At 37.2% G+C, this 21,063-nt stretch overlaps 1 protein-coding gene across 7 annotated transcripts in view; it reads right to left on the bottom strand.

The window, feature by feature from the left end:
• Positions 1–525: 525 nt before the first annotated feature.
• The window catches only part of LOC149186094 (uncharacterized), a 207,288-nt gene continuing 186,750 nt past the window's right edge, over positions 526–21,063 (bottom strand). For all 7 annotated transcript variants that reach the window (XM_089410893.1, XM_089410896.1, XM_089410891.1 and 4 more), the window contains one exon: positions 526–1,940. In XM_089410893.1, the coding sequence (XP_089267019.1) occupies positions 555–1,940 (1,386 nt within the window). In that variant the 3' untranslated portion in view covers positions 526–554. The remainder of the gene's footprint in view (positions 1,941–21,063) is intronic.

The raw sequence follows: 21,063 nt of genomic DNA on the forward strand, positions 1-21,063 counted from the left end.
AACAATAATGTCATTTTTTGCATATGTTTTTTTTTTTTCAATTTACATTTTCATTATTCTAATTTCACAACCTCGTAAATTACATACTTTAGTAAACGTTAAATGTTTATATTTAAATTTCTTTTATATGCTTTATCCATCCACTTAGATCTAGATTTGAAGGGTAAACTTTGAACAAAATTCAATGAAGCAATACATGTAAAAGCATTTACAAAATAAAGTTTTTACATATTGATAAAGTATTAATCTCCTAATATAACTATTTAATCAAAATTTACCTTAGATACAATAAAGGGAACATAATAATCATGTTTTCTTCGTAAAGGAATATGACTAAGAAGATATTTTATATCAAAAGTTTGTTTGAGAAATGCACAAAATATTTAAATTGAGAAGACAATTGCTCACTAGAAGATAAAATCAATTCACAAGAAATATATATATATATGGAATTATAGTTTAGATTTATATTTGAAGTAAAATATGTATTTAACATAAATATATGCAAATCAAATAATACATTCACTCATTTCTCTTATTATGAGAGATTCAATCTATAAGTATTTCTTAGGGGTACAATCTAAAGGTAATCCTACCTCATCTAAGATTTGAATATTAGGAATAAAATCTTCCATCCCAATATTCAAGTATGTCTCATGGGTTATTTCATCTTTACATGTGACACATTTATTTTGTCCAATAATATGAATTAAAAGGCAACTAAAATGGTACAAATGACCACACTGCAGTCCATAAAACCCATCTTGTTGTAGGGTAGATAGGCACACACAACAACATGGTTTGTGTATGTCTACATATGATATGGGTTCCAAATTCTGTAACTTTAAGGCTCCTCCCAAACATGGAAAGAATAAAAATCGACTATAACTAACCTTATATGAATCTGACTGTGTTCCTCTTGAAAGCATGTCAATTTCTTGTTGCAATAGTTGACCCCTTTGTTCCATTTCTCTCACCAACATTAAAATTTGTAATGCTTGTTCCCTGTGATCCTTGATGCGGCCTTGTAATTCCAGTATCCATGTAGTTGTAGCTCTTAATTGTTGCATAGCATCATCTACTTGTGCAACACACCTAGCTCTTTGTGCCTCTAGCATGTCTAAGTTGTCCAAATATGCATGCTTTAGTTGTAATTCTATACTCTTGAGGGACCTCTCTAAGTCCTTTTTAGTATTGATTACACCATTTAATCCACTCTTTGCCATGTCTATATCTTGGCGTGCCCTCTCGCTTATAACACAAAATGCATGAACAAATGTTTGAAGATGTCGGCGTTCTCTTTGAACAATACTTTCTATATGGTTTTTCTCTTCATTTAAACAATGCACCCTTTGCTCAATATCATGTGGAATAAAAACAAGTTTAGGTTTTGGCATGTGTCCATAATCATTGTTATCAATATGAAAAATTTGATCAAGTATCCCTTGATCACATTTGCTGATTTGAACCCCTTCTGGTATGCTTCTAAAGTCTACCTGGTAACCTATTACTAAATGGGCATATAATTGCTTTGCAAAATACATAGGCACCTTTTCATTAGTTGGCTCCATACCATAAATGTCCTTGTATATAAGTGAAGCAAGATATTGCATTTTGGGATGAGTAAAGAGTGAAATTTGCAAGTCCTCTCCACTTGTAACATGCCCATCATAGATGGAAATTATTTGACTAGGACTAACCAAATCTTCTACTTCTTGCAATGTTAATCCATGTGCCTCTGGGTCAATGTTAGAATCACAACTCATTGGTATGGAAATATGTGCTTTTGTCAAACTTGGCCCTTTGTTTGAAGCATATTCTTGTGATTCATTTTGTAACTGATTTACCAAATTATCAGTTCTACAATCTCCATTTTTATTCCTTATGGATCTCTCTCTAGAAGGATCATCAATGTGTGTTATCTCTTCAATGTTCATCACCTGCAAGAAATGAAAAGAATGAAGTTCAGTACTATATTTCAATAATTATTTTCAAGATTTACAAGGTTATAAAATATTCATAATTAGTGAAACAAATGTTTTGAGTATATTTAAAATCATAAGAACTAGCTAAGATGTTGATATAGCATCAAATCAATCAGTAGGCATTTGTTTTGAATATTGAACAAAATAGTTTTCACGTGGAAAAGGCATGCTAGCTATGTGGAATGATTATGGAAGTTATATAGGGGTGGAAATTTATTTAAAAAATAAAATAGAATAATTTCACATACAATATACTAAATATTGGGAGTACAAGAAAGAGAATAATCATGTGTGTATGTGTACATATATATCACACCTTCCCAAAGTCTATTTAAAGTGAAAGTAAAAGTGGACATCGATCCTTGCCAAGGTGATATTGATGCTCTAAAGTTGAATCAATGGTTGCAATCATTATAGATCTCTTCAATGTGCATAACGTAGGAGAAGAGAAGAAGATATCATTTTTCCTTGAAAGGATGGATTTCAAACCCAAATTGGGCATGAAAACTCACATAGATACTTAGAATAAAGGGTTATCCACTAGTAACTAAGTGGGAAGTGTTTAAAACTCTCATCAAGTCTTAGTTTTACCCTATTGGGTATGAAGAAGAGAAATGGATTTGTTGGAACTACTACCACAGGGAACAAGTGCAAAGTGTACAATAATAGATTAAGAAAACAAGATATTATGTTGGCCATATCTCCCAATAACCCTAGATGTACTCCTCAAGTACTAGGTTGGTAAAGAAAATTGTGTAAGAAAGTGATGTTTTTTAAACCTAAGAATAAATGAGGCTTTTGAGTAAACACAATATATGGAGATGGGAAAGAAAAAAGGAAAATGTAGTTCCAAGTCGATAGATCATTGGGGCACTTCCAAGGAAGGAAAGAACAAGTGGAATGAAAAGGATAAGAAGATTGTCACAATTGTGCACTGATGTAAAGATCCAAACAATCACTATAACCATTGTAACATAGATGGTCAAAATAAAATAAGTATTGTAATTTACAGCTTTCGTTGAATCAAAATAAGAGTTAAAAAAGGACAAGAAAGAGAGCACGTTAGGCATGGGCTTGAATAAACCATTAGAGAGCATCTCTTATGTAGATAAGAACATTTCCTTCACTAGAATGCAAGGTGACATGAACATAACTAGACTATATCACAAATAAGGAAAAGACTTGATACAAATATACCATATTAAGATTGAAATCAAGAATACAAAGTTGGATGTTCTATTTTGGCTCTAGTTCACAAGACAACCTCATAGCAAAGCATCTAAGTCCTAAGCATGGATTTGAGTTTCATGACCATCCTTGCACATAGCAATTAGAAGAATTAAATAAGGATGTAGAGATTAGAGTTACTAAGAAGTGCAAAGATAAAATTTTCCATCGATGCAAACTACATTAATTAAGTGGAGATGGGCATGGTGCCACTTGTTCTGTGTGGTGTTGTGTTTCGAAACCGCTTAATGTGCATAAGAGATGTACTCTTCACGAGAGAAAACCAATACCACCTAGTTAATAATAGAAAATTCTTCATCATTAGTGCACACAAAGGTAAATTAAAAATATCCCTAGTAATTTCCAACCAAGCCAAGAAAGAAATTAGCTCATGTAAGTTTGTATTAATGATCTTGAAACAAAATCACCAAGGAAATGAATCAATGGAATTTATCTTTAAATGGATATACTAAAGAGAAAAAACACTAGGGAGAGAAAATTTTATAGGAACATAGATAAGTGTTTTAAGGGCCTAAATAGTAACCACCTGAGAACATAAATAAGTGCTCTCTATCACCAAACATGGGACTATACATATAATCCTAAATTGAAGTAGATGAAATGAAGAAGAAGTTGCAACCACGCAATAAATTATACGGCAAAGCACCTCACCCTATGGCTCACCTATTATCATAGTTTCCAAGAAGGATGGGACTTGGAGAATTACGTATCAACTACAAAGCGTTAAATAAGACCACCCTCAAGAATAAGTTCCCTCTACCTAGGATTAATCATTTGTTGAATTGGATATAAAATGCCATATACTTTACCAAATTGGATATTGACTCATGATACTAATAGATGTGAACGAAAGAAGTGAAAATTTTGAGGAATGCAACAATACAAAGACAACATATGTGCACATAAACTTTTAGCACTTTTTTCATTCTTGTAGAGATTTATACAATATGAATTCTCCCATAATATAGGAGATTGTAGTTATCCCTCCATATTCTTACTCACATCCTAAACTCTAGGTGAGTTGCTACCACGACTCACATACACCCAACTATTACTAACATTAGTCAATTACAAAATTCACTATGTTGTACTAATTATTCTATTTAGACTAAGAATACTAACTTAGATTAATTCTACAATGTCATACTAATCTAAGGTTATCTTGAAAATTTCCCACCTTAGTACAAACTTAGCCAAAAGAGAAAGGAATCACTCTTCTTGAGGAATGGGACATTCTTTAATTCAAAATTAACAAAAATGGATGAGAACATATCACCAATCCAATAACTTTATTCTGAACTAGGACTTACACCAAATGCATATACACTAGATATGTAGTGGGAATGGCCTCAATACACCATAGACCAAACATAGGAATACTCACATTATTCAATACCTTATAGTAAATGTGAATAGGGACAAACAAATTGTCCAATTATCCAAACATTAATGGACATACACTATCCATAATGAGATTAGTTGTACTAAGACTTATTGACCATCACAATAACATGTAAATAGGAATGAACACTCTACTCACATCAAGTGTGGCTTAGGAATCCATTTCTCTTCAATTTTGATCCTTTAATTGGTTGATCTTGGGCTAAGTAGATATAAATCAAAAGAGTGGGATTGGGTACTCACTATATTTTCAATGCTAGGTGTCCACCTATTAAAGGATCTCCCCAATAAGGATATGGAGATCCAAGTAAATCATGAACATAAGGAGAAACTTGGTGTTGAGACTCAATCACATATGGGGAGTATTTATCACAATAGGAGAGTACAAATATTGAATCACAGAACCACAATCATGAAATTTCAATCCAAGATCCGCATCATTAAGGCTTCAAGTTAGCACCAAGGAACTACTATGTTGCAAAGATTGATATGAGGAAGTTTGATAGTAAAAATCTTACAACGCAGATATTTCAAAAGGAACATTACTTTGATCTACACGAAGTGGCATCCTTACAAAAGGTAAATATTGCATCAATCTTTGTAGAACAAGGTCAACATGTATGGTATCAATGGCTTTGCAAAAGGAAAAAGGATTTTGTGGTTTCTTCACCCATTTTTACAGAGGAATTTATAGCACATTATGGGTGTTGAATTTGTAACTATGGTCGGTCTTCATAATGTACTTTCGGTCACTTGATGTAATTATATTTATCATTATAAAACATATTTATAAATGTTTGAGTCAAAGAAAATTTATCTTGAGTCAAACTCCCATTGCAACTTTTAAAAGATGTAAATTTGAATTTTTGGAAATGTAATTTTTGGCTCCAAAAAGTGACAAGTTGGCTTCCCTACAAGTCAATTCGGACCTGGCCAAGAGACATGTATATTCACCCTAGAAAGACTACTATATAAAGGCAGTGCAAGCTCCTCATTTGACAGAATCGCATTCCTCACTCAAGACAACTTTTGGGCAAGCAAAGGAGATCAAAATGGACAAAGAAGGACAAAGAAAGAAGGTCGAGTTTCTCTCTCCTCTCTCATCAACTTGCATGCGTGGATAGAAGTTTCCTCTATGATTCGCATTGTTTCTGGGAATTATGTCACGGGGGGGGATTTTATGGGTTACTGGGAAGATTTTGGGGGGCGAAATTCTAGGCTACTGGGCAGTTGTTGGGAGGTCGAAATTTCTGGATCACGCAGGTAGAATAAAGTGCAATATCAATTTGGGTGACTTGACTTAGAAGAGAAGACCAGATTTGACCATAGGTCTAGGTGTGGCTCTTATTGAACAAAAAGAATTTATTTATGGAAAATGTTGTTGGGTTTTTCCCCGTAGTGGATTTTCCCATGGTAAATCTTGTCACTCTTTTGTGCATTGTGATCTCTATTGTTCTACTGTTTAATTTCTGAAGTATAAGTTTTGAATGATATATCAAAATAAGATAAAAGAATATCTACATCAAAATTAATTATTAAAATTTCATAAATATTGTTCTAACCCTAATTGCACTAGAAAAAGCAACATGGTATCAGAGCTTTGGTGATGAAAGGAAGCTACATTGAGATCACTTTTGCAAAAGCCCTAGAGAGAGCATCTTACTAAAGTCCTCCTTGTATATTGGCTCCTATGGCTTCCTCCATGAAATATGAAACAAGCTAGAGGGGGCATCAAACTTCAAAGCTTGGAAAGTCATAATAATTCTTATTCTTTCCAAAAACAAAGTGTTGGATATCATGACAGGAAACACTATTGAACCAAACGATGCAACTGGAAAAGAGAAGTTCAAAGAGGATGATATTACTGTCATGAGTCTAATAGTAGACTCCATTAGAGATCATCTCATTCCCTACATTGCAAAGCATGATACCTACAAGAAGATGTTTGATGCCCTAATAAAAATCAAGAATGTTGGCCAGTCCATGAATTTGAAGAAGAGCTCTGAAATTCAAGGATGACTAATGACTGCTCTGTGGCCTCATATTTCATAAGGATTTCACAAATCAGAGTTCAAATTTAAGTTATTGGAGAAACCATCTTTGAAAAAGAACTTGTGACTGTCGCATTCAATGGTCTCCCTAGATCATGGAATGCATTTGCAATAGGCATAAGCAGTTGGAAAGAAGCTCCTTCATTTGAGAAAATATGGACATCATGTGCTCAAGAAGAAGCAAGATTAATGTCTAGAGATCATCAAGATGAATAAGTTCAAGCCCTTGTAGCTCGCTTCAAGAACAAGGGAAAGAATAATTTTCACCTCAACATAAGAAGTCAAGAAAAGGGCCTTCTTCCTCTATGAAGAAGAAAGACTTATCTAAGATACAATGTTATGGTTGTCAAGAATATGGACATTTCAAGAGAGATTGTACTAATATCACTAACAAGAAAAAAAGAGGGAAGCAACAAGCTTTCGCAACAGAAGTTGAACAAGATGAAAAACCAAAGAGATCAAAGGCTAACAAACATTTCTTCTACTTTTCTGCTTTGACAAGTTCCTTTGCAGATGATGATGACATGTGGTTGGTAGATAGTGGAGCATCAAGGCACATGACTGGAGAGCATAGGAATCTTTCAAGCATGATGAAAAATTTGTCTCAAAGGGTTGAATTGGGAGACAACAACAACTATGCAATCAAAGGAATTGGGAAGGCATCCATAGAGTTGGAATCTGGTAACAACATTCATCTCAACAATGTCCTTTATTAATCAGGGTTGAAAAAGAATCTTTTCTTTGTTTCTTGTTTAGAAGATAAAGGAGATAGGGTTGATTTTGTGGATGGGAAAGTACTTGTTTGGTCAAAGGGCTCTAGTATAGATGATGCTAGGATTATTTGGATTCATGGTGGTAGAATGTATATACTTGTGAGTCAACCAGATCAAGCACTAGTACATGACGAAATATATTCAAGTGAGTTGTGGCACCAAAGGTATGGGCATCTTCATTTCAGAGCATTTCATGAATTAAGTGAAATAGTGTTAGGAGTTCCTGGACTACAGGTAAAGAATGATGGTGTATGCAAATGCTATGCTCTTGGGAAGAACATCAAGGAATCATTTCCAAACAGTGACAACAGATCTAAGGAAGTTTTGGACTTGGTTCATTCTGATGTATGTGGTCCAATGCCTGTGGTTCGTTGTACTATGTGACATTTATTGATGACTTCTCCCATATAACATGGATATATAAGCCCCAAGGGTTAGCTCAGTTGGTCAAAAACCGTGCCTCGCCATCGGGAGGTCACAGGGTTGATTCTACATGAGGCCCTTAGGGTTAGGTCTTGCTAGTAGGCCAAGGGGCGATTAGCCCAAATTTCCCTGTGGAAGTAGTGACCACTCACTGACCAAGGTGTTCGTGAACCACAGCGTAAAGGAAAAAAAAAATATGGAAATATCTCTTGAAGACGAGATGAAGTATTCAAAAATCTCCAGGAATTCAAAGATGAAGTGGAAAACTTGATAGGTAAAAGGATAAAGATACTAAGATCTGACAATGGAGAAGAATACACCTCAAAGGATCTTGTTACTTTTTTTGCAAGCAAGTTGGGATTAAGAGGGAACTAATTGTTCCCTATAATCTACAATAAAATGGTGTAGCATAACGAAAGAATAGGTCCATTGAATAATTTGTCAAGGCCATGATGCATGATTTGGACTTGTCATTGTTCTTATGGGGTGAAGCGTCACAAACAATTGTGTACATTCAGAATCAAAGTCCTCAAAGTTCTTGAAGGTATGACTCTTGAAGAAGCCTTCTCTAAAAGGAAGCTAGAGGTTAGGCACATGAGATATTTGGTTGTCATATATATATTCATGTTCCTACATATAAGAGGAGAAAGCTTGAGCCTTCAGGAAAGAAAGGAATATTTGTTGGATATAGTGATTCTTCACAATTTACATTCCAGAACAGCGACAAATTGAGGTTAGTCGAGATATCACCTTCGATGAGAAAGTGGCATATTGGAGGTCTAAGGAAGTATTTTTAGATTCCTTGGAAGAATTAAATCTAGAAGACTCAAGGGAGGTGGTACCGCTCAAACTAGCAGGGGTCCTAAAAAGGGGATCCTTGAAGGGTTGCTACCAGGTTAATGGCAATAATGGAGCAATAGCCCACTGTCATCTCGGTCAAGGCTCCCTACTCTTTACGGACTTTCACTGATGGGAGGACACCTGTTATGATAAGGATCACGATATGGATGGATCAATGATAGGGTGAGGGGTGATCCCAGAAGCATATTCACAAGAGAGGCTCAAATATGTGGCTTGCTTTCTTCGAAGTGCAAATTTGAAATGCTCTCAAGGAAGGGCTTAAGGAGAATTTCAAGGTTTAGGTTCAAGGTATGTATCTTATAATGGAGGTTCCTAAGCCCTAAAGTTACTATGAAGATTTGGATTCCAAGTGATCCTTAAAGGATTGTCCTTAATGGTGTATGGGACCATAAGGGACCAAGTGGACCCCAGGTTAGGTCAAGGGGGTAGGGTTTAGCAACTAATGATATACTGGACCTATTTCGGAGCAAGAAAGGGGCCAAAAAAGAATTTTTTGTGCAAGGAAATATGAGGGTCCCAATGAGGTTTCTAGCCTAACGAAACCAAGGGCAAGATTCAATCTCGAGGCCAGGGCTTGAGATATCTCAAAATCGCACCGTTGGAATTTCTTCAAAGTTGTAGGGCACCTAGGAGACACACCAGCGCAGAGGATGCCAAGAGATCGAATTTTTAAGTGGATGGTTTGCGAGATAAATGATGCCCTAGGAGACCTAATGGGCTAGGCCTATAAAGAAGAGGGAGGAGAAGAAATAAGGTTTAAGGTGATCACCTTTATGGTGGACCAGTGCCTAATCCTTTGGGGATATTTGGAGTCAAGAGTAATTATGACTATGGATATTGAATTTTCTATGTCAAGGAGGCCTTAAAGACAACTTTGCATGGCATTAGGGCAGCAACAAAAGCAGCTTCAAGAACATTATACTTTGTTTTGCAAAATAGATGGCTTATCAAGATGAATTTCAATGAAGAAGCATCTCTAGGAACATTCATTCATAATACATGGCCCATACATGAAGCATCACTATCTAGAAACCGAATTTCCACAACTTTGCATAAATGGATGCAGTGAATTAGCCCTAGTATAGGGAAATCCCAGCAATAATGTATATGACATAAATAGAAAGATAAAAAAGCATTAAATTACACTTACATGTGTTAAGAGTATATCCAACCATCAAGACTTTGCCAATCAAGAAGCTCTAAGACAAGAGAAAATAATCCAAACATCAAAATTCATTACATGATCCAAAAATTCGTCCTCCAAGAAGCATAGTGAAATTCTCTATAAAGATACAAGTCTAACCCAAGTGATGATGCTAAAATGAATTCACATCACTTGTATTTATACACTTCTAATGAATTTGATATAGCTAATTAGGCCTACATTAGCCCCTGGGTCATCTCCCAAGTGCATAGTACAATTGTGGGGCCGGCTGGGCATGGTGAACCAGGTGCATCTTCCTCGTCCAATAGGTGGATCTCTAGCATTTTCTGAGTGTCTATGGGGATCCATGGAGTGTCGTCTACTGTTGTGGAGACCAATGGCTCTCTACACACACACCCTACATGTGTCAATGTAGTGCTCTAGACACTTAGGACCTTGTATAGGGAGACCAAACCCAAAATAGAGACCATATGCAATCCTGCATAAGATCCAATATGCCCCCTAGCCTTCTAGTACGAGTCATTTGAAGAAATTGAGTTATACAGCTTGCAAACCATGGATAACAGTTGGGCACTTCATAATGGCATGTCCTTCCATAGTGGGCTTTTGGCATGTGCTAATGTCTCCAAGCTCCAAAGGGGTTAACCAAGTACCTTGTTAGGTGGTTTCTACATTTAAAGGGGATAGTATGTCCAAGTTAAATCCTTCAAATGGTGGTGGCATGTGATAAAGAGATGAACGAAGTAGGGAATGAAAGGGGCAATCCTAGGCCACATGTCGGGGTAAAAAGGTAGCTAATAAAGGGAAGCCCATAGTTGGGTATATAATGTATAGGAGGGAGCAATCGTGGTGCATGAGATACCCTGACCTTGATTTTTCCACCCTTCTTTGTATTCATTTTGTTTTTTATTATTTTTCTTTGATTAACTACTCGGGGCTCAAGGAATAAGATCATGATGTGTACGGTATAATAGTGGATACCCCCTTGGATGTGGGGCGGTTCATTTCCCACTAGTGGTTGGGACAATCATGGGTTCCTAAATGATAGAGGAGGCTCATCTAGGGCCTATAGAAACTAAGGTGATGGCCTTGGGAATGGGGTAGAGCGCTCATGCATTGGCCTTTTCCCACGTGCTAAATGTGTTTGTCTCGGCCATCTTTTGAATTTTGTGGTACATTTTCCTGTTGAATGTGTCCAATTATGCTTTTACTTTACTTTTTAGTTGCATCAACCTCTGGGGCATTTTTCCATATCTAACCCAAGGTGTGGGTAAGGGGAAGGGAGGTTAACCCTATGTGGACCCATGTGGGAAGAATGATGAAATGGGGCGATAATGAATGAAGTGGGAGTGATATATGTGGATGAGGGAGCGTGACCCCGCAACCAAGATCAGGGTTTCCCATGAAGTACCATCCCTAGAACCCAAAGGTCAATAAAAGATATCCCACAAGATTAAGGTCCAAGGATAATATCCAAAATAGGTCTAGGGGAAAGGAGCACAGACCTAGCCAACTTTTTTCATTGAATTCCCCCATTAATTCATGCCCAAAAGTTTCCATGATAAGTAAACTACAATACTCAATTACCAAATGATAAGGCATACCTTTAGGTTTGAGAGGCCCACCTTCAAACATACAATCATGACATATGAGTGAGGGACCACATGGATGGCTCAGGTGGCGAAGAAGTGACACAACGAGCTAGTTGGTGGTTGCAAGGGGTTGTTGGTTGCCAGCTAAGGACCGTCTTGGAGAAAATTTTCTCCTAGGGATATCACCCACAAAATGGTGGGTAACATCTGGCTCCAACTAGGACGTGATCTCTCAAAAAGTGGGCAAAGCTACTCGAACAGTATGTCACAAGAACATCAACAATCTCTTGGTACAATGTAGACCTGTTACCTGCACATATCATAGATGAAAAACACGGGCCAACATGCTTTCGCGGCATCTCATGATCGCACATACTTGGATTAGACCCATAAAACTGATCAATAAAAATAAATTCTTCAAATGCAAATTTTGAATCTAAATGCAGCTAATCTACTATGAGGAATATCACATGATATTAGTTCTAATGTGAAAATCATCATGCAATGCATCCTACTCTAATATGCATATAGTACAATGTCAACTATCAAGGAAAGGGGTGATACGACTCAACTTAACCAATTGTGGCCAATGTTCATCGTTGAGTTTAGAAATGTAATAATATTCTTCCCCAACTTTTCCATGTATCTTGACAGGCATCATGTCTTTATCGACTAAGACCAAGTCCCCGACCTTACATTCTTCCTTGAGCTTCCACTTTTTGCTCGTTTTACGATTTGGTCGTTTTAGGATACAAACTTCTTATGAAGGGAGAATGGGAGAAGGCTTCTCGACCTCATGAGTCTCGTAGTATGTCGTTGGTCTAGGTTTGATCACGTGAGAAAGGTAAGTCAACTCTCTATAGAGGATGAGAGGAGTCCCATTAGGTTGGGGAATAGTGGCATATGACAAGTCCATTTGAACATGCCCCCCAACAGTGGCCCCCCATTAACTAGACAAGAGCATTCCCCATACATCAGGGATATCTATGATGACAATATCCATGAGAAGGGATATATCGGGATTCCTAGCCAAAGAAACCTTTAGATCCTTTATGAGACCTTCCACCTCTACGGGCTTAGAATTTGAACCATGCACCTTCTTATATGGTTGAGTGATGATGAGACCTAGATACTTCATAACCTTTAAAGGCTTGATGTTGCCGGAGGCCCCTCAATCAAGCATATAATTATGTAACAGAAAGTCATTGATAGCAGAAGTGAGAATGAATGGTTCATGCCCAAGGTTACAATCGGGAATATGAATGTTTTGTAAGTCTTCAGGTAATTCTTCCTCCTCGAAACCTAGGAACTTCTTAATTTTGTTGTTGTTGGACAGGAAGTTTCGCAATCTCTTTCAAAGGAACGGGTATAGTTATTTTCCCTATAGTGGTCTCCAAGTCAATGTTAAGTCCAAGTTGCTTACCGTTCTCCTTCTTCTTAATGTTCTCCTTTCTTGGGGGATCCTTTTTAGGGTCTGTCTTTGTTTAGGGATCCTTTTTAAAAGGATTTTTAGAAGGAACTTCCTTAGGAGTGGTTTGCTTGGGAGGCGGGTCATCTTTGGTGAGTTCCTTGGAGGTTGTGAGGTCCTTATTATCGTCCTTTCATGAATATTGCACCCCTTTGAATTTTCTATTACTATTATCAGCATTAAGAATAGGCTCTTCTTTCTCCTCATTGGTTGTGACCTCACTAATGGGAGGATGAGTGTATGAACTCCCAAGCTAAATGTTAAAGACATTTGATCTTAGAAGGTTGTCTTGCTCATCTACTTATTCATATCACTCTCGTCATTCTCACTTTGATCATCTTCAAAAGATGAATCTTGGTCCACCACATTGGTTGGATCCAAAGTGTTCAGGACTTGAGATGAGCTTGGCTTATCTTCTTCACTTTGCTTTTTAGGAAAAGGCTTTTCCCTTGGAATGTAACTAGACTTTTAGGCCTTCTCTAATGTGTCCCCTAGCCTTTCAGTACAACAAGCAATCTGAATAAATCGAGTTATAGAGCTTACAAACCATGGATAACAGGTGGGCACTTCATAATGGCTTGCCCTTCCATAGTGGGATTTTGGCAGGTGTTAACATCTCCAAGCTCCAAAGGGGTTAACCAAGTACTCTATTAGGTGGTTTCTACCTTTAAAGGGGATAGTATGTCCAAGGTACATCCTTTAAATGGTGGTGGCATGTGATAAAGAGATGAATGAAGTATGGAATGAAAGGGGCAATCCTGGGCCACATGTCTGGGTACAAGGGTAGCTAATAAAGGGAAGCCCACACTTGGGTATATAATGTATAAGAGGGAACAATTGTGGTGCATGAGATACCTCGGCCTTTATTTTTCCACCCTTCTTTGTATGCCTTTTTCCTTTTATGATTTTTCTTTGATTCATTGTTCGGGGCTCAAGGAATAAAGCATGATGTGTATGGTGTAGCAGTGGATACCCCCTTAGAGGTGGGGCAGTTCATTGCCCATCAGGGGTTGGGACAATCATGGGTTCCTGAGTGAAGGATGAGGCTCATCTAGGGCTTATAGGAACTAAGGTGATGGCCATGGGAATCGGGTAGAGCTCATGCATTGGCTTTTTTCCACGTGCTAAATGTGTTTGTCTCGACATTCTTTCGCATTTTGTGGTACATTTTCCTGTTGAATGTGGCCAATTATGTTTTTTTTTTCTTTTAGTTGCGTCAACCTCTGGGGCATCGTTCCATGCTTGAACCAAGGTGTGGGTAAGGGGAATGGGAGGCTAAACCTATGTGAACCCAGTGAAGGAATGTGGACCTAAGTGGGAAGAATGATGAAATGGGGTGATAATGAATCGAGGGGGAGTGATATATGTGGATGAGGGAGTGGGACCACGCAACCAAGATTAGGGTTTCCCATGAAGTATCATCCCTAAAACCCAAAGCTCAATAAAATAGATCCCACAGGATTAAGGTCCAAGGGTAACATCCAAAAGAGGTCTAGGGGACAGGAGCACAACCCTAACCCACTCTTTCCGCCAAATCCCCCCATCAATTCATGCCCAAAAGTTTCCATGATAAGTAAACTATAATACTCAAATACTAAATTACAAGGCATACCTTTAGGTTTGGGAGGCCCACCTTCAAACATACGATCATGAGAGATGGGTGAGGGACCACATGGTTGGCTTAGGTGGCGGAGTAGTGGCACCACGAGCTAGTTGGTGTCTGCAAAGGGTTGATGGCTCTAAGGACAGTCTTGGAGAAAATTTCCTGCTAGGGATATCACCCACAAAATTTTGGGTAACAAGAGAAACATTCAAGTTCCAAATAATGTACCGAAAGGCTAGAAGGGCCTCAAGAACCAACAGAACCAGTTATAGTTCTTGAGCTCAAGAAGAGACCAACATGGCTTAGATCCACTTTGAAAACGGTAGAAGGACATGTAACTCCTGATGGCACATCTAGAGAACTAAAGAAACCTAAAAGGTTCTCCAGTTATGCATCTCTCATGACAAAAATCATTGATGAAGAACCTTCCACTTATGAAGAAGCAGCTAGTAAGCAGGTATGGAATGAAGCAATGAATAAGGAGTACCAATCTATCATGAAGAATGATGTTTGGGAAATTGTGCCAAGGCCTAAGGGGAAGTCAGTAGTGACTTCCAAGTGGATATATAAAATTAAGCATGTTGCAAATGGGAGCATGGAAAAATACAAGGCATTCTTCGTCGCTAGAGGGTTCTCCCATAAACAAGGAGAAGACTATGATGAGACTTTTGCTCCAATTTCTAGGTACACCTCAATTAGATCCATTATTTCACTTGCTAGTTATATGGGATGGGAACTACACTAGATGGATGTAAAGACTACTTTCCTCAATGGAGTGATTGAGGAAGAGGTGTACATAGAGCAACATCAAGGATTTAAGGTATATGGAAAAGGGACTCATGTTTGCATGTTGAATAAGGCCTTGTATAGACTCAAACAAGCTCCAAGATCTTGGTATACTTGTATCGATAGTTATTTGACAAGACTGAGAATTACCAAAAGTGAAGTAGATCCAAACCTTTATTTTAAGGTTGTGAAGAGTGCACCTATGATCCTATTATTATATGTTGATGACTTGTTTTTTATAGGTGTCAAGCCTCTTATCATTCAATGCAAGAAGCAACTGGCTTTTGAGTTTGATGTGACGGATCTTGAGTTGATGCACTATTACTTGGGATTAGAAGTATGAAAGAAACTTGGTGAAGTCCTCCTAGGTCAAGGGAAGTATGTGATAAATATCCTTCATTGTTTCAAAATGACGGATTGCAAATCCATGGCGACTCCCATGGTGATTAACAAAGAAATTAAGATGCTTTGATTCCAGTTTGATAGATCCATCTATTTACAAGCAATTGATTGGTATGTTGATGTATCTGGTTAATATCATGTCGGACATTTGCTTTTCTATGAAAACTTTGAGCCAGATCCAGATAGAACCAGGACATGAGCATTGGATTGCAACAAAGCACTTATTGAGATATTTGCATGGTACAACGAATTATGGTTTGAAATATGTTGCAAATAGGGATGTACATCTTCAGGGATATACAGAAGCAGAATGGGCAAGAAGTGTTGAAGACAGGAAGAGTACCATGGGAGTATGCTTTAGTTTGGAATCAACTATGATATCGTGGATGAGCAAGAAGCAGAGATCAATAGCACTCAGCACTGTTGAAGCAGAGTACATTGCAACCAATGAGGCTTGTACCGAAGCAGTTTGGCTCTAGAAGTTGTTTGTAGAGCTACTTGGCCCAAGATTGGAACTGATGGTGATACACTACGATAATCAAAGTTGTGTGAAGCTTTCAAAGAATCTTGTATTCCATTACAGGTCGAAGCATATTGAGATCAAGTACCACTATATCCATGACATGGTGGAAAGGAAAGAAATAAGGCTCAAGTACATCTCCACCAATGAGAAAACACCTTATGTTCTAACAAAGTCGTTGCTGAGAGACAAGTTTGTGTACTTCAAAGATGAGTTGGGGCTCATGGAGATCACCCCTCATTGAGAGGGAGTGTTTGTTTGTTTGCAACATGGATAGACATTCTCATGAAAGGGAGAATGTGTCCAAGAGACCCAAAGGACTCAGCAAGCAGTGTTGAGTGAGTGTCTCTTGGAGGAGGAAACTAATCACACACCAGAAATGGTAGAGTGAGGTCCTAAACCTTGATCACACACCAAACATGGTGGAGTGAGGTCCTTCAGCATCTAGACCCTAATCACACGCCGAAAGGTTGGAGTGAGGTCATGGAACCTAATCACACACTGGGTAGGGTGGAGTGAGTTCTGGTTCAGCATCTAGACCCAATCACCAAACAGGAAGGGGTTGAGTGAGGTCTTGACCCAAAGTGCTCACTAGGAAGGGTGAGTGAGTGCTTACTAGTTGAGGGCCTCAACATTTTTGGCCTCGGTGGTGGCCATGGGATTCAAGGACCAATCTCTTTGGAGGAGTGAGTCTTGATATGTTGATGACATTGCCATGGGTTTGGTACCGCCCCAAAAATAGCCGCTAGCGGATGCTGATAATAATAATGATGATGCTAGTAATAATGGTAACCTTTTCTTTAGATAAATTTATTCAATATGAGAACATTTATGACAGTGATTATGAATAGCTCCCTAGTTAAGATGGGGTGTTGAATTTGTAACTATGGTCGGTCTTCATAATGTACTTTTGGTCACTTGATATAATTATATTTATCATTGTAAAGCATATTTCTAAAAGCTTGAGTCAAAGAAAATTTATCTTAAGTCAAACTCCCATTTTGACTTTTAAAAGATGTAAATTTGAATTTTTGAAATGTAATTTTTGGCTCCAAAAAGTGACAAGTCAGCTTCCCTCCAAATCAAGTTGGCTCTGACCAGGGGACATGTTTATTCACCCTAGACAAAACTATATAAAGGTGGCTCAAGCTCCTCATTTAGCAGATTCACATTCCTCACTCAAGGTAGCTTATGGGCAAGCGAAGGAGGTCAAAAAGGATGAAGAAGGACAAAGAAAGATGGATGAGTTTCTCTCTCTCCTCTATCATCAACTCGCATCTGTGGATAGAAATCCTTCTCTGTGATTCACACTGTTTCTAAGCATTTTGTTGCAGGGGGGTTGAAATTTGCGGGGTTACTAGATTGATTCTAGGAACCAAAATTCTAGGCTACTAGACAGTTGCAAGGAGGCCAAAATTTCTGGATCAGGCAGGCAGAATGAAGTGCAATATTAATTTGGGTGACTTGACTTGGAGGAAAAGACCAGGTTTGACCATAGCTCTAGGTGTGTCTCTTATTGAAGAGAAAGAATTTCTCTATTGAAAAGGTTGTTGGATTTTTCCCAATAGTGGGTTTTCCCAGGGTAAATCTTGTCTCTCTTTTGTGCATTGTGATCTCTATTGTTTTAGTGTTGAATTCTCAAAGTATAATTTTTGAATGATATATTGAAATAAGATAAAAGAAGATATACATCAAAAGTAATTATCAAAATTTCAGAAATATTGTGCTAACCCTAATTTCACTATAAAAATCAATAATGGGGATATCAAGAGCAATACATTCTTTATTCAATCAACAAATCTTTCACAAAAAGATCTAGTTACAAAAACATTCAACAATTCCAAAAGTTGAGTCTCAAAGTAAAGAACATTTTAGAGGATAATCTGTTAAATCTATTTATGGGAGTTTTAAAGGCTGTCATCCAACTGAGGTGTTTATCTGAACCTAAATCCCTAGAGCATGTTTCTAGTGTAGCAAGGAAAGTTGAGAGTAAAAACTTTGGCTACTAGAAAAATGGTCACTAATACCTATAGAGAAAATCAAGCTTCCTTTCCTAAATCGAAAAGGTTGAAAACTCAACAAATGGATGAAAGAAGAGAAAAGGAATTATGCTTCAACGGTGACAAGAAGTATGGTAAAAATCATAAATGCACTGAGAAATTATTCTACATAGACTATGAAGATATCAAGAAGTGGAACTGTCATAAGATTTAGAGGTAGAAGATATTGCTCCAAGAATATAATTTCATGCATTGGGTCACGTTGGTACTCCAAAAAACCTCAAGATAGAAGAATTATATCAAAAAGAAAAAGGTAACAATATTGATTGATTCAAGTAGTACCCATAACTTATTAGGTCCCTATAGTACTAGTGTAGCCCACTTATTGTTATTAATAGTGCAACCCCCTTATTGTTATTGTTGTACCCATGTAGCCACCATATTGTTATTGTTGTGCCCCATAGAAGCCCGCTATTGTTATTGTTGTTCCCTTACATTATTATTGTTATGTAGGCTTTGATTATATTGTGACCCCTTCGACTCCTATATATACCAAGGAGGTCTTATCATTTGTATCATCCAAGAATTTTTTCATTCATGTAATGTAGAGGAGGTCACCCCATCAAAGAGACTAATTTTCAAGGCATTGATCAATCTTTTCTTCTGTTTTGTGATCTAGTTGCATAACATCTGGTATCAGAGCTTTGGATTCTAGGGTTTTGCTGCTTCAAGCAGGTCATCTTGAAACTTTCGTTATAAATATTTTTCTTCGAGGAATTAGAAGCTTAAATTTCGACCGCGTGGAGCCAAAATCTTAGTGAACTTCTTGTAAAAATTTTAGATCTTGGTTCGTTATATTTTCTAAGATATGGTCTGAAGAAGTTAGGGTTTTTGCATGCTCCAGAATTCAGTTTCAAATAGGTGACCTAGGCAAAATCATCATAACTTTCTCAATGAGCATCAGATTTAAATTTCGTAAAAAGTGACTGAAACTGCATGGATTGCAGTTTGTCTGTGTCATTTTAAAAGATGAATGTTGAAACAGTAACGTGGCATTTTGTACAATTTTTTTCTATTGAAGAAGTCCATAATCAGGACATCGCGAGAGATTGGGCATAACTTTATCTTGAATAATCCAATCACAGTCTAACTTCTAGCATTGTAAGGAAGACTCAAAGGGCTACTTGAGGAAATTTCAGACCTTGAAGAGCCAAAATTGCAGTGATACAACACTTTCAATATTGAGCTCTTAAAAGCAAGAATAAAAATGTGTATATGTTTTAAATTTACATAACTTTTGCTTGAAAAATCAATTTGAAGTAATTGCAAGGGCATAGTAAAGCATAGATATCATTATTTGGTTCCAATATGCCTCACAACAAGAAAATGGATACTTCCATTAAGCAATCGGAAAACTCTACTATGACGCATGAAAAAAAGGAAGAAATGCAGCTTGATATATCAAAATTACGAGATCAAGTGTAACAAATTTCGCTCTCGCAAAGAGTGACCAAAAATGAATTGGAAGTGATGATGAATGTTAAGATGGATGGTTTAAAAGGGAACATGGATGGTTTAGAATCAAAAATAAAAATGGACATGGAGGGTTTGAAGGATGGCTTAAAAGCAAAAATGGAAGGTTTGAAGGAAGGCTTGACAAAGTTGCTACAAGAAATGATTCCTAGTAGTGACAAAGTACTCCATGAAAATCATGATGAGGACAAAAATATGATTTTAGAGACTCCAATAGTGGGTTGAAGACTAACCACATTCCATAGATCGATATGAGGATGTTTGATGGCAAGGATTCGGTAACATGGATACCACAAATGGAGCAATTCTTTGATCTACATGATGTGTCGCACACACAAAATGTACGCATTGCATCTTTATATTTAGAACAAAATCGGTTTGTGTGGTATCAATGGTTTTTTTATCGTAAATCAAGTCACTTGGAAAAAATTTACAGAAGAATTAGTATCACATTATGAAGATACAAAGAAAAATGTCTTCTTTAGTCAATTGATAAATATCAAACAAAAGGGTTCAATGACAGAGCACATTGAGGAATTCCCAATATTGAATATCAAGGTAAATGATATTCCAAAAGAGCATAGGATTAATGTCTTCATAGACACTTTAAAAGATAACATCCAACATGAGGTTCGCCTTTGGGAACCTAACTCATTGGAGAAGGTGTTCAAAGTGGCAAGAAAAGTTGAAAGCAAAACTATGGCAACAAGGAAGTCTACCACTCACAAATATAAAGATGGAAGTTTTGTTGCTCATAGCCTCCCACAACCTACAAGGTTGACACCACAACAACTAGAGGAGAAAAGAGAAAAAAGGCTTTGTTACAGTTGTGATAACAAATACACTAAGGGTCATAAATGTGCTGAGAAGAAATTATTTTACAGAGATTGTGAAGAGGAGGAAGAAAATGAACAAGGAACATAAAAAGAAATAGGATATACACCAAAAACCAACCCGAGAGAAAGAAGAAATGAATATGACCATATCTTATAATGCATTGGAAGGAATTACCACTCCTCAAACTCTCAAGATAGAAGGATATATATCAAGAAAGAAAAGGTAATAATGTTGATCGATTCTAGTAGTACCCATAATTGTATTCATTATAAGATAGCCAAGGAATTGTATTGCTTTCTATATATAACACCATAGTGTCAAGTGATGGTTGCACAACTATAAATTGCTCAAGGAAGTGCCATAATATCAATCTAAGCATGGGGGACTATGTATTGAATAGTCCAATGCTTTCCAT

This window comes from Pinus tabuliformis, chromosome 3_1 (genome assembly GCF_031772625.1).
Source record: "Pinus tabuliformis cultivar Carrire ecotype Pingquan chromosome 3_1, CPIR1, whole genome shotgun sequence".
Classification (NCBI taxonomy): Eukaryota; Viridiplantae; Streptophyta; class Pinopsida; order Pinales; family Pinaceae; genus Pinus; species Pinus tabuliformis.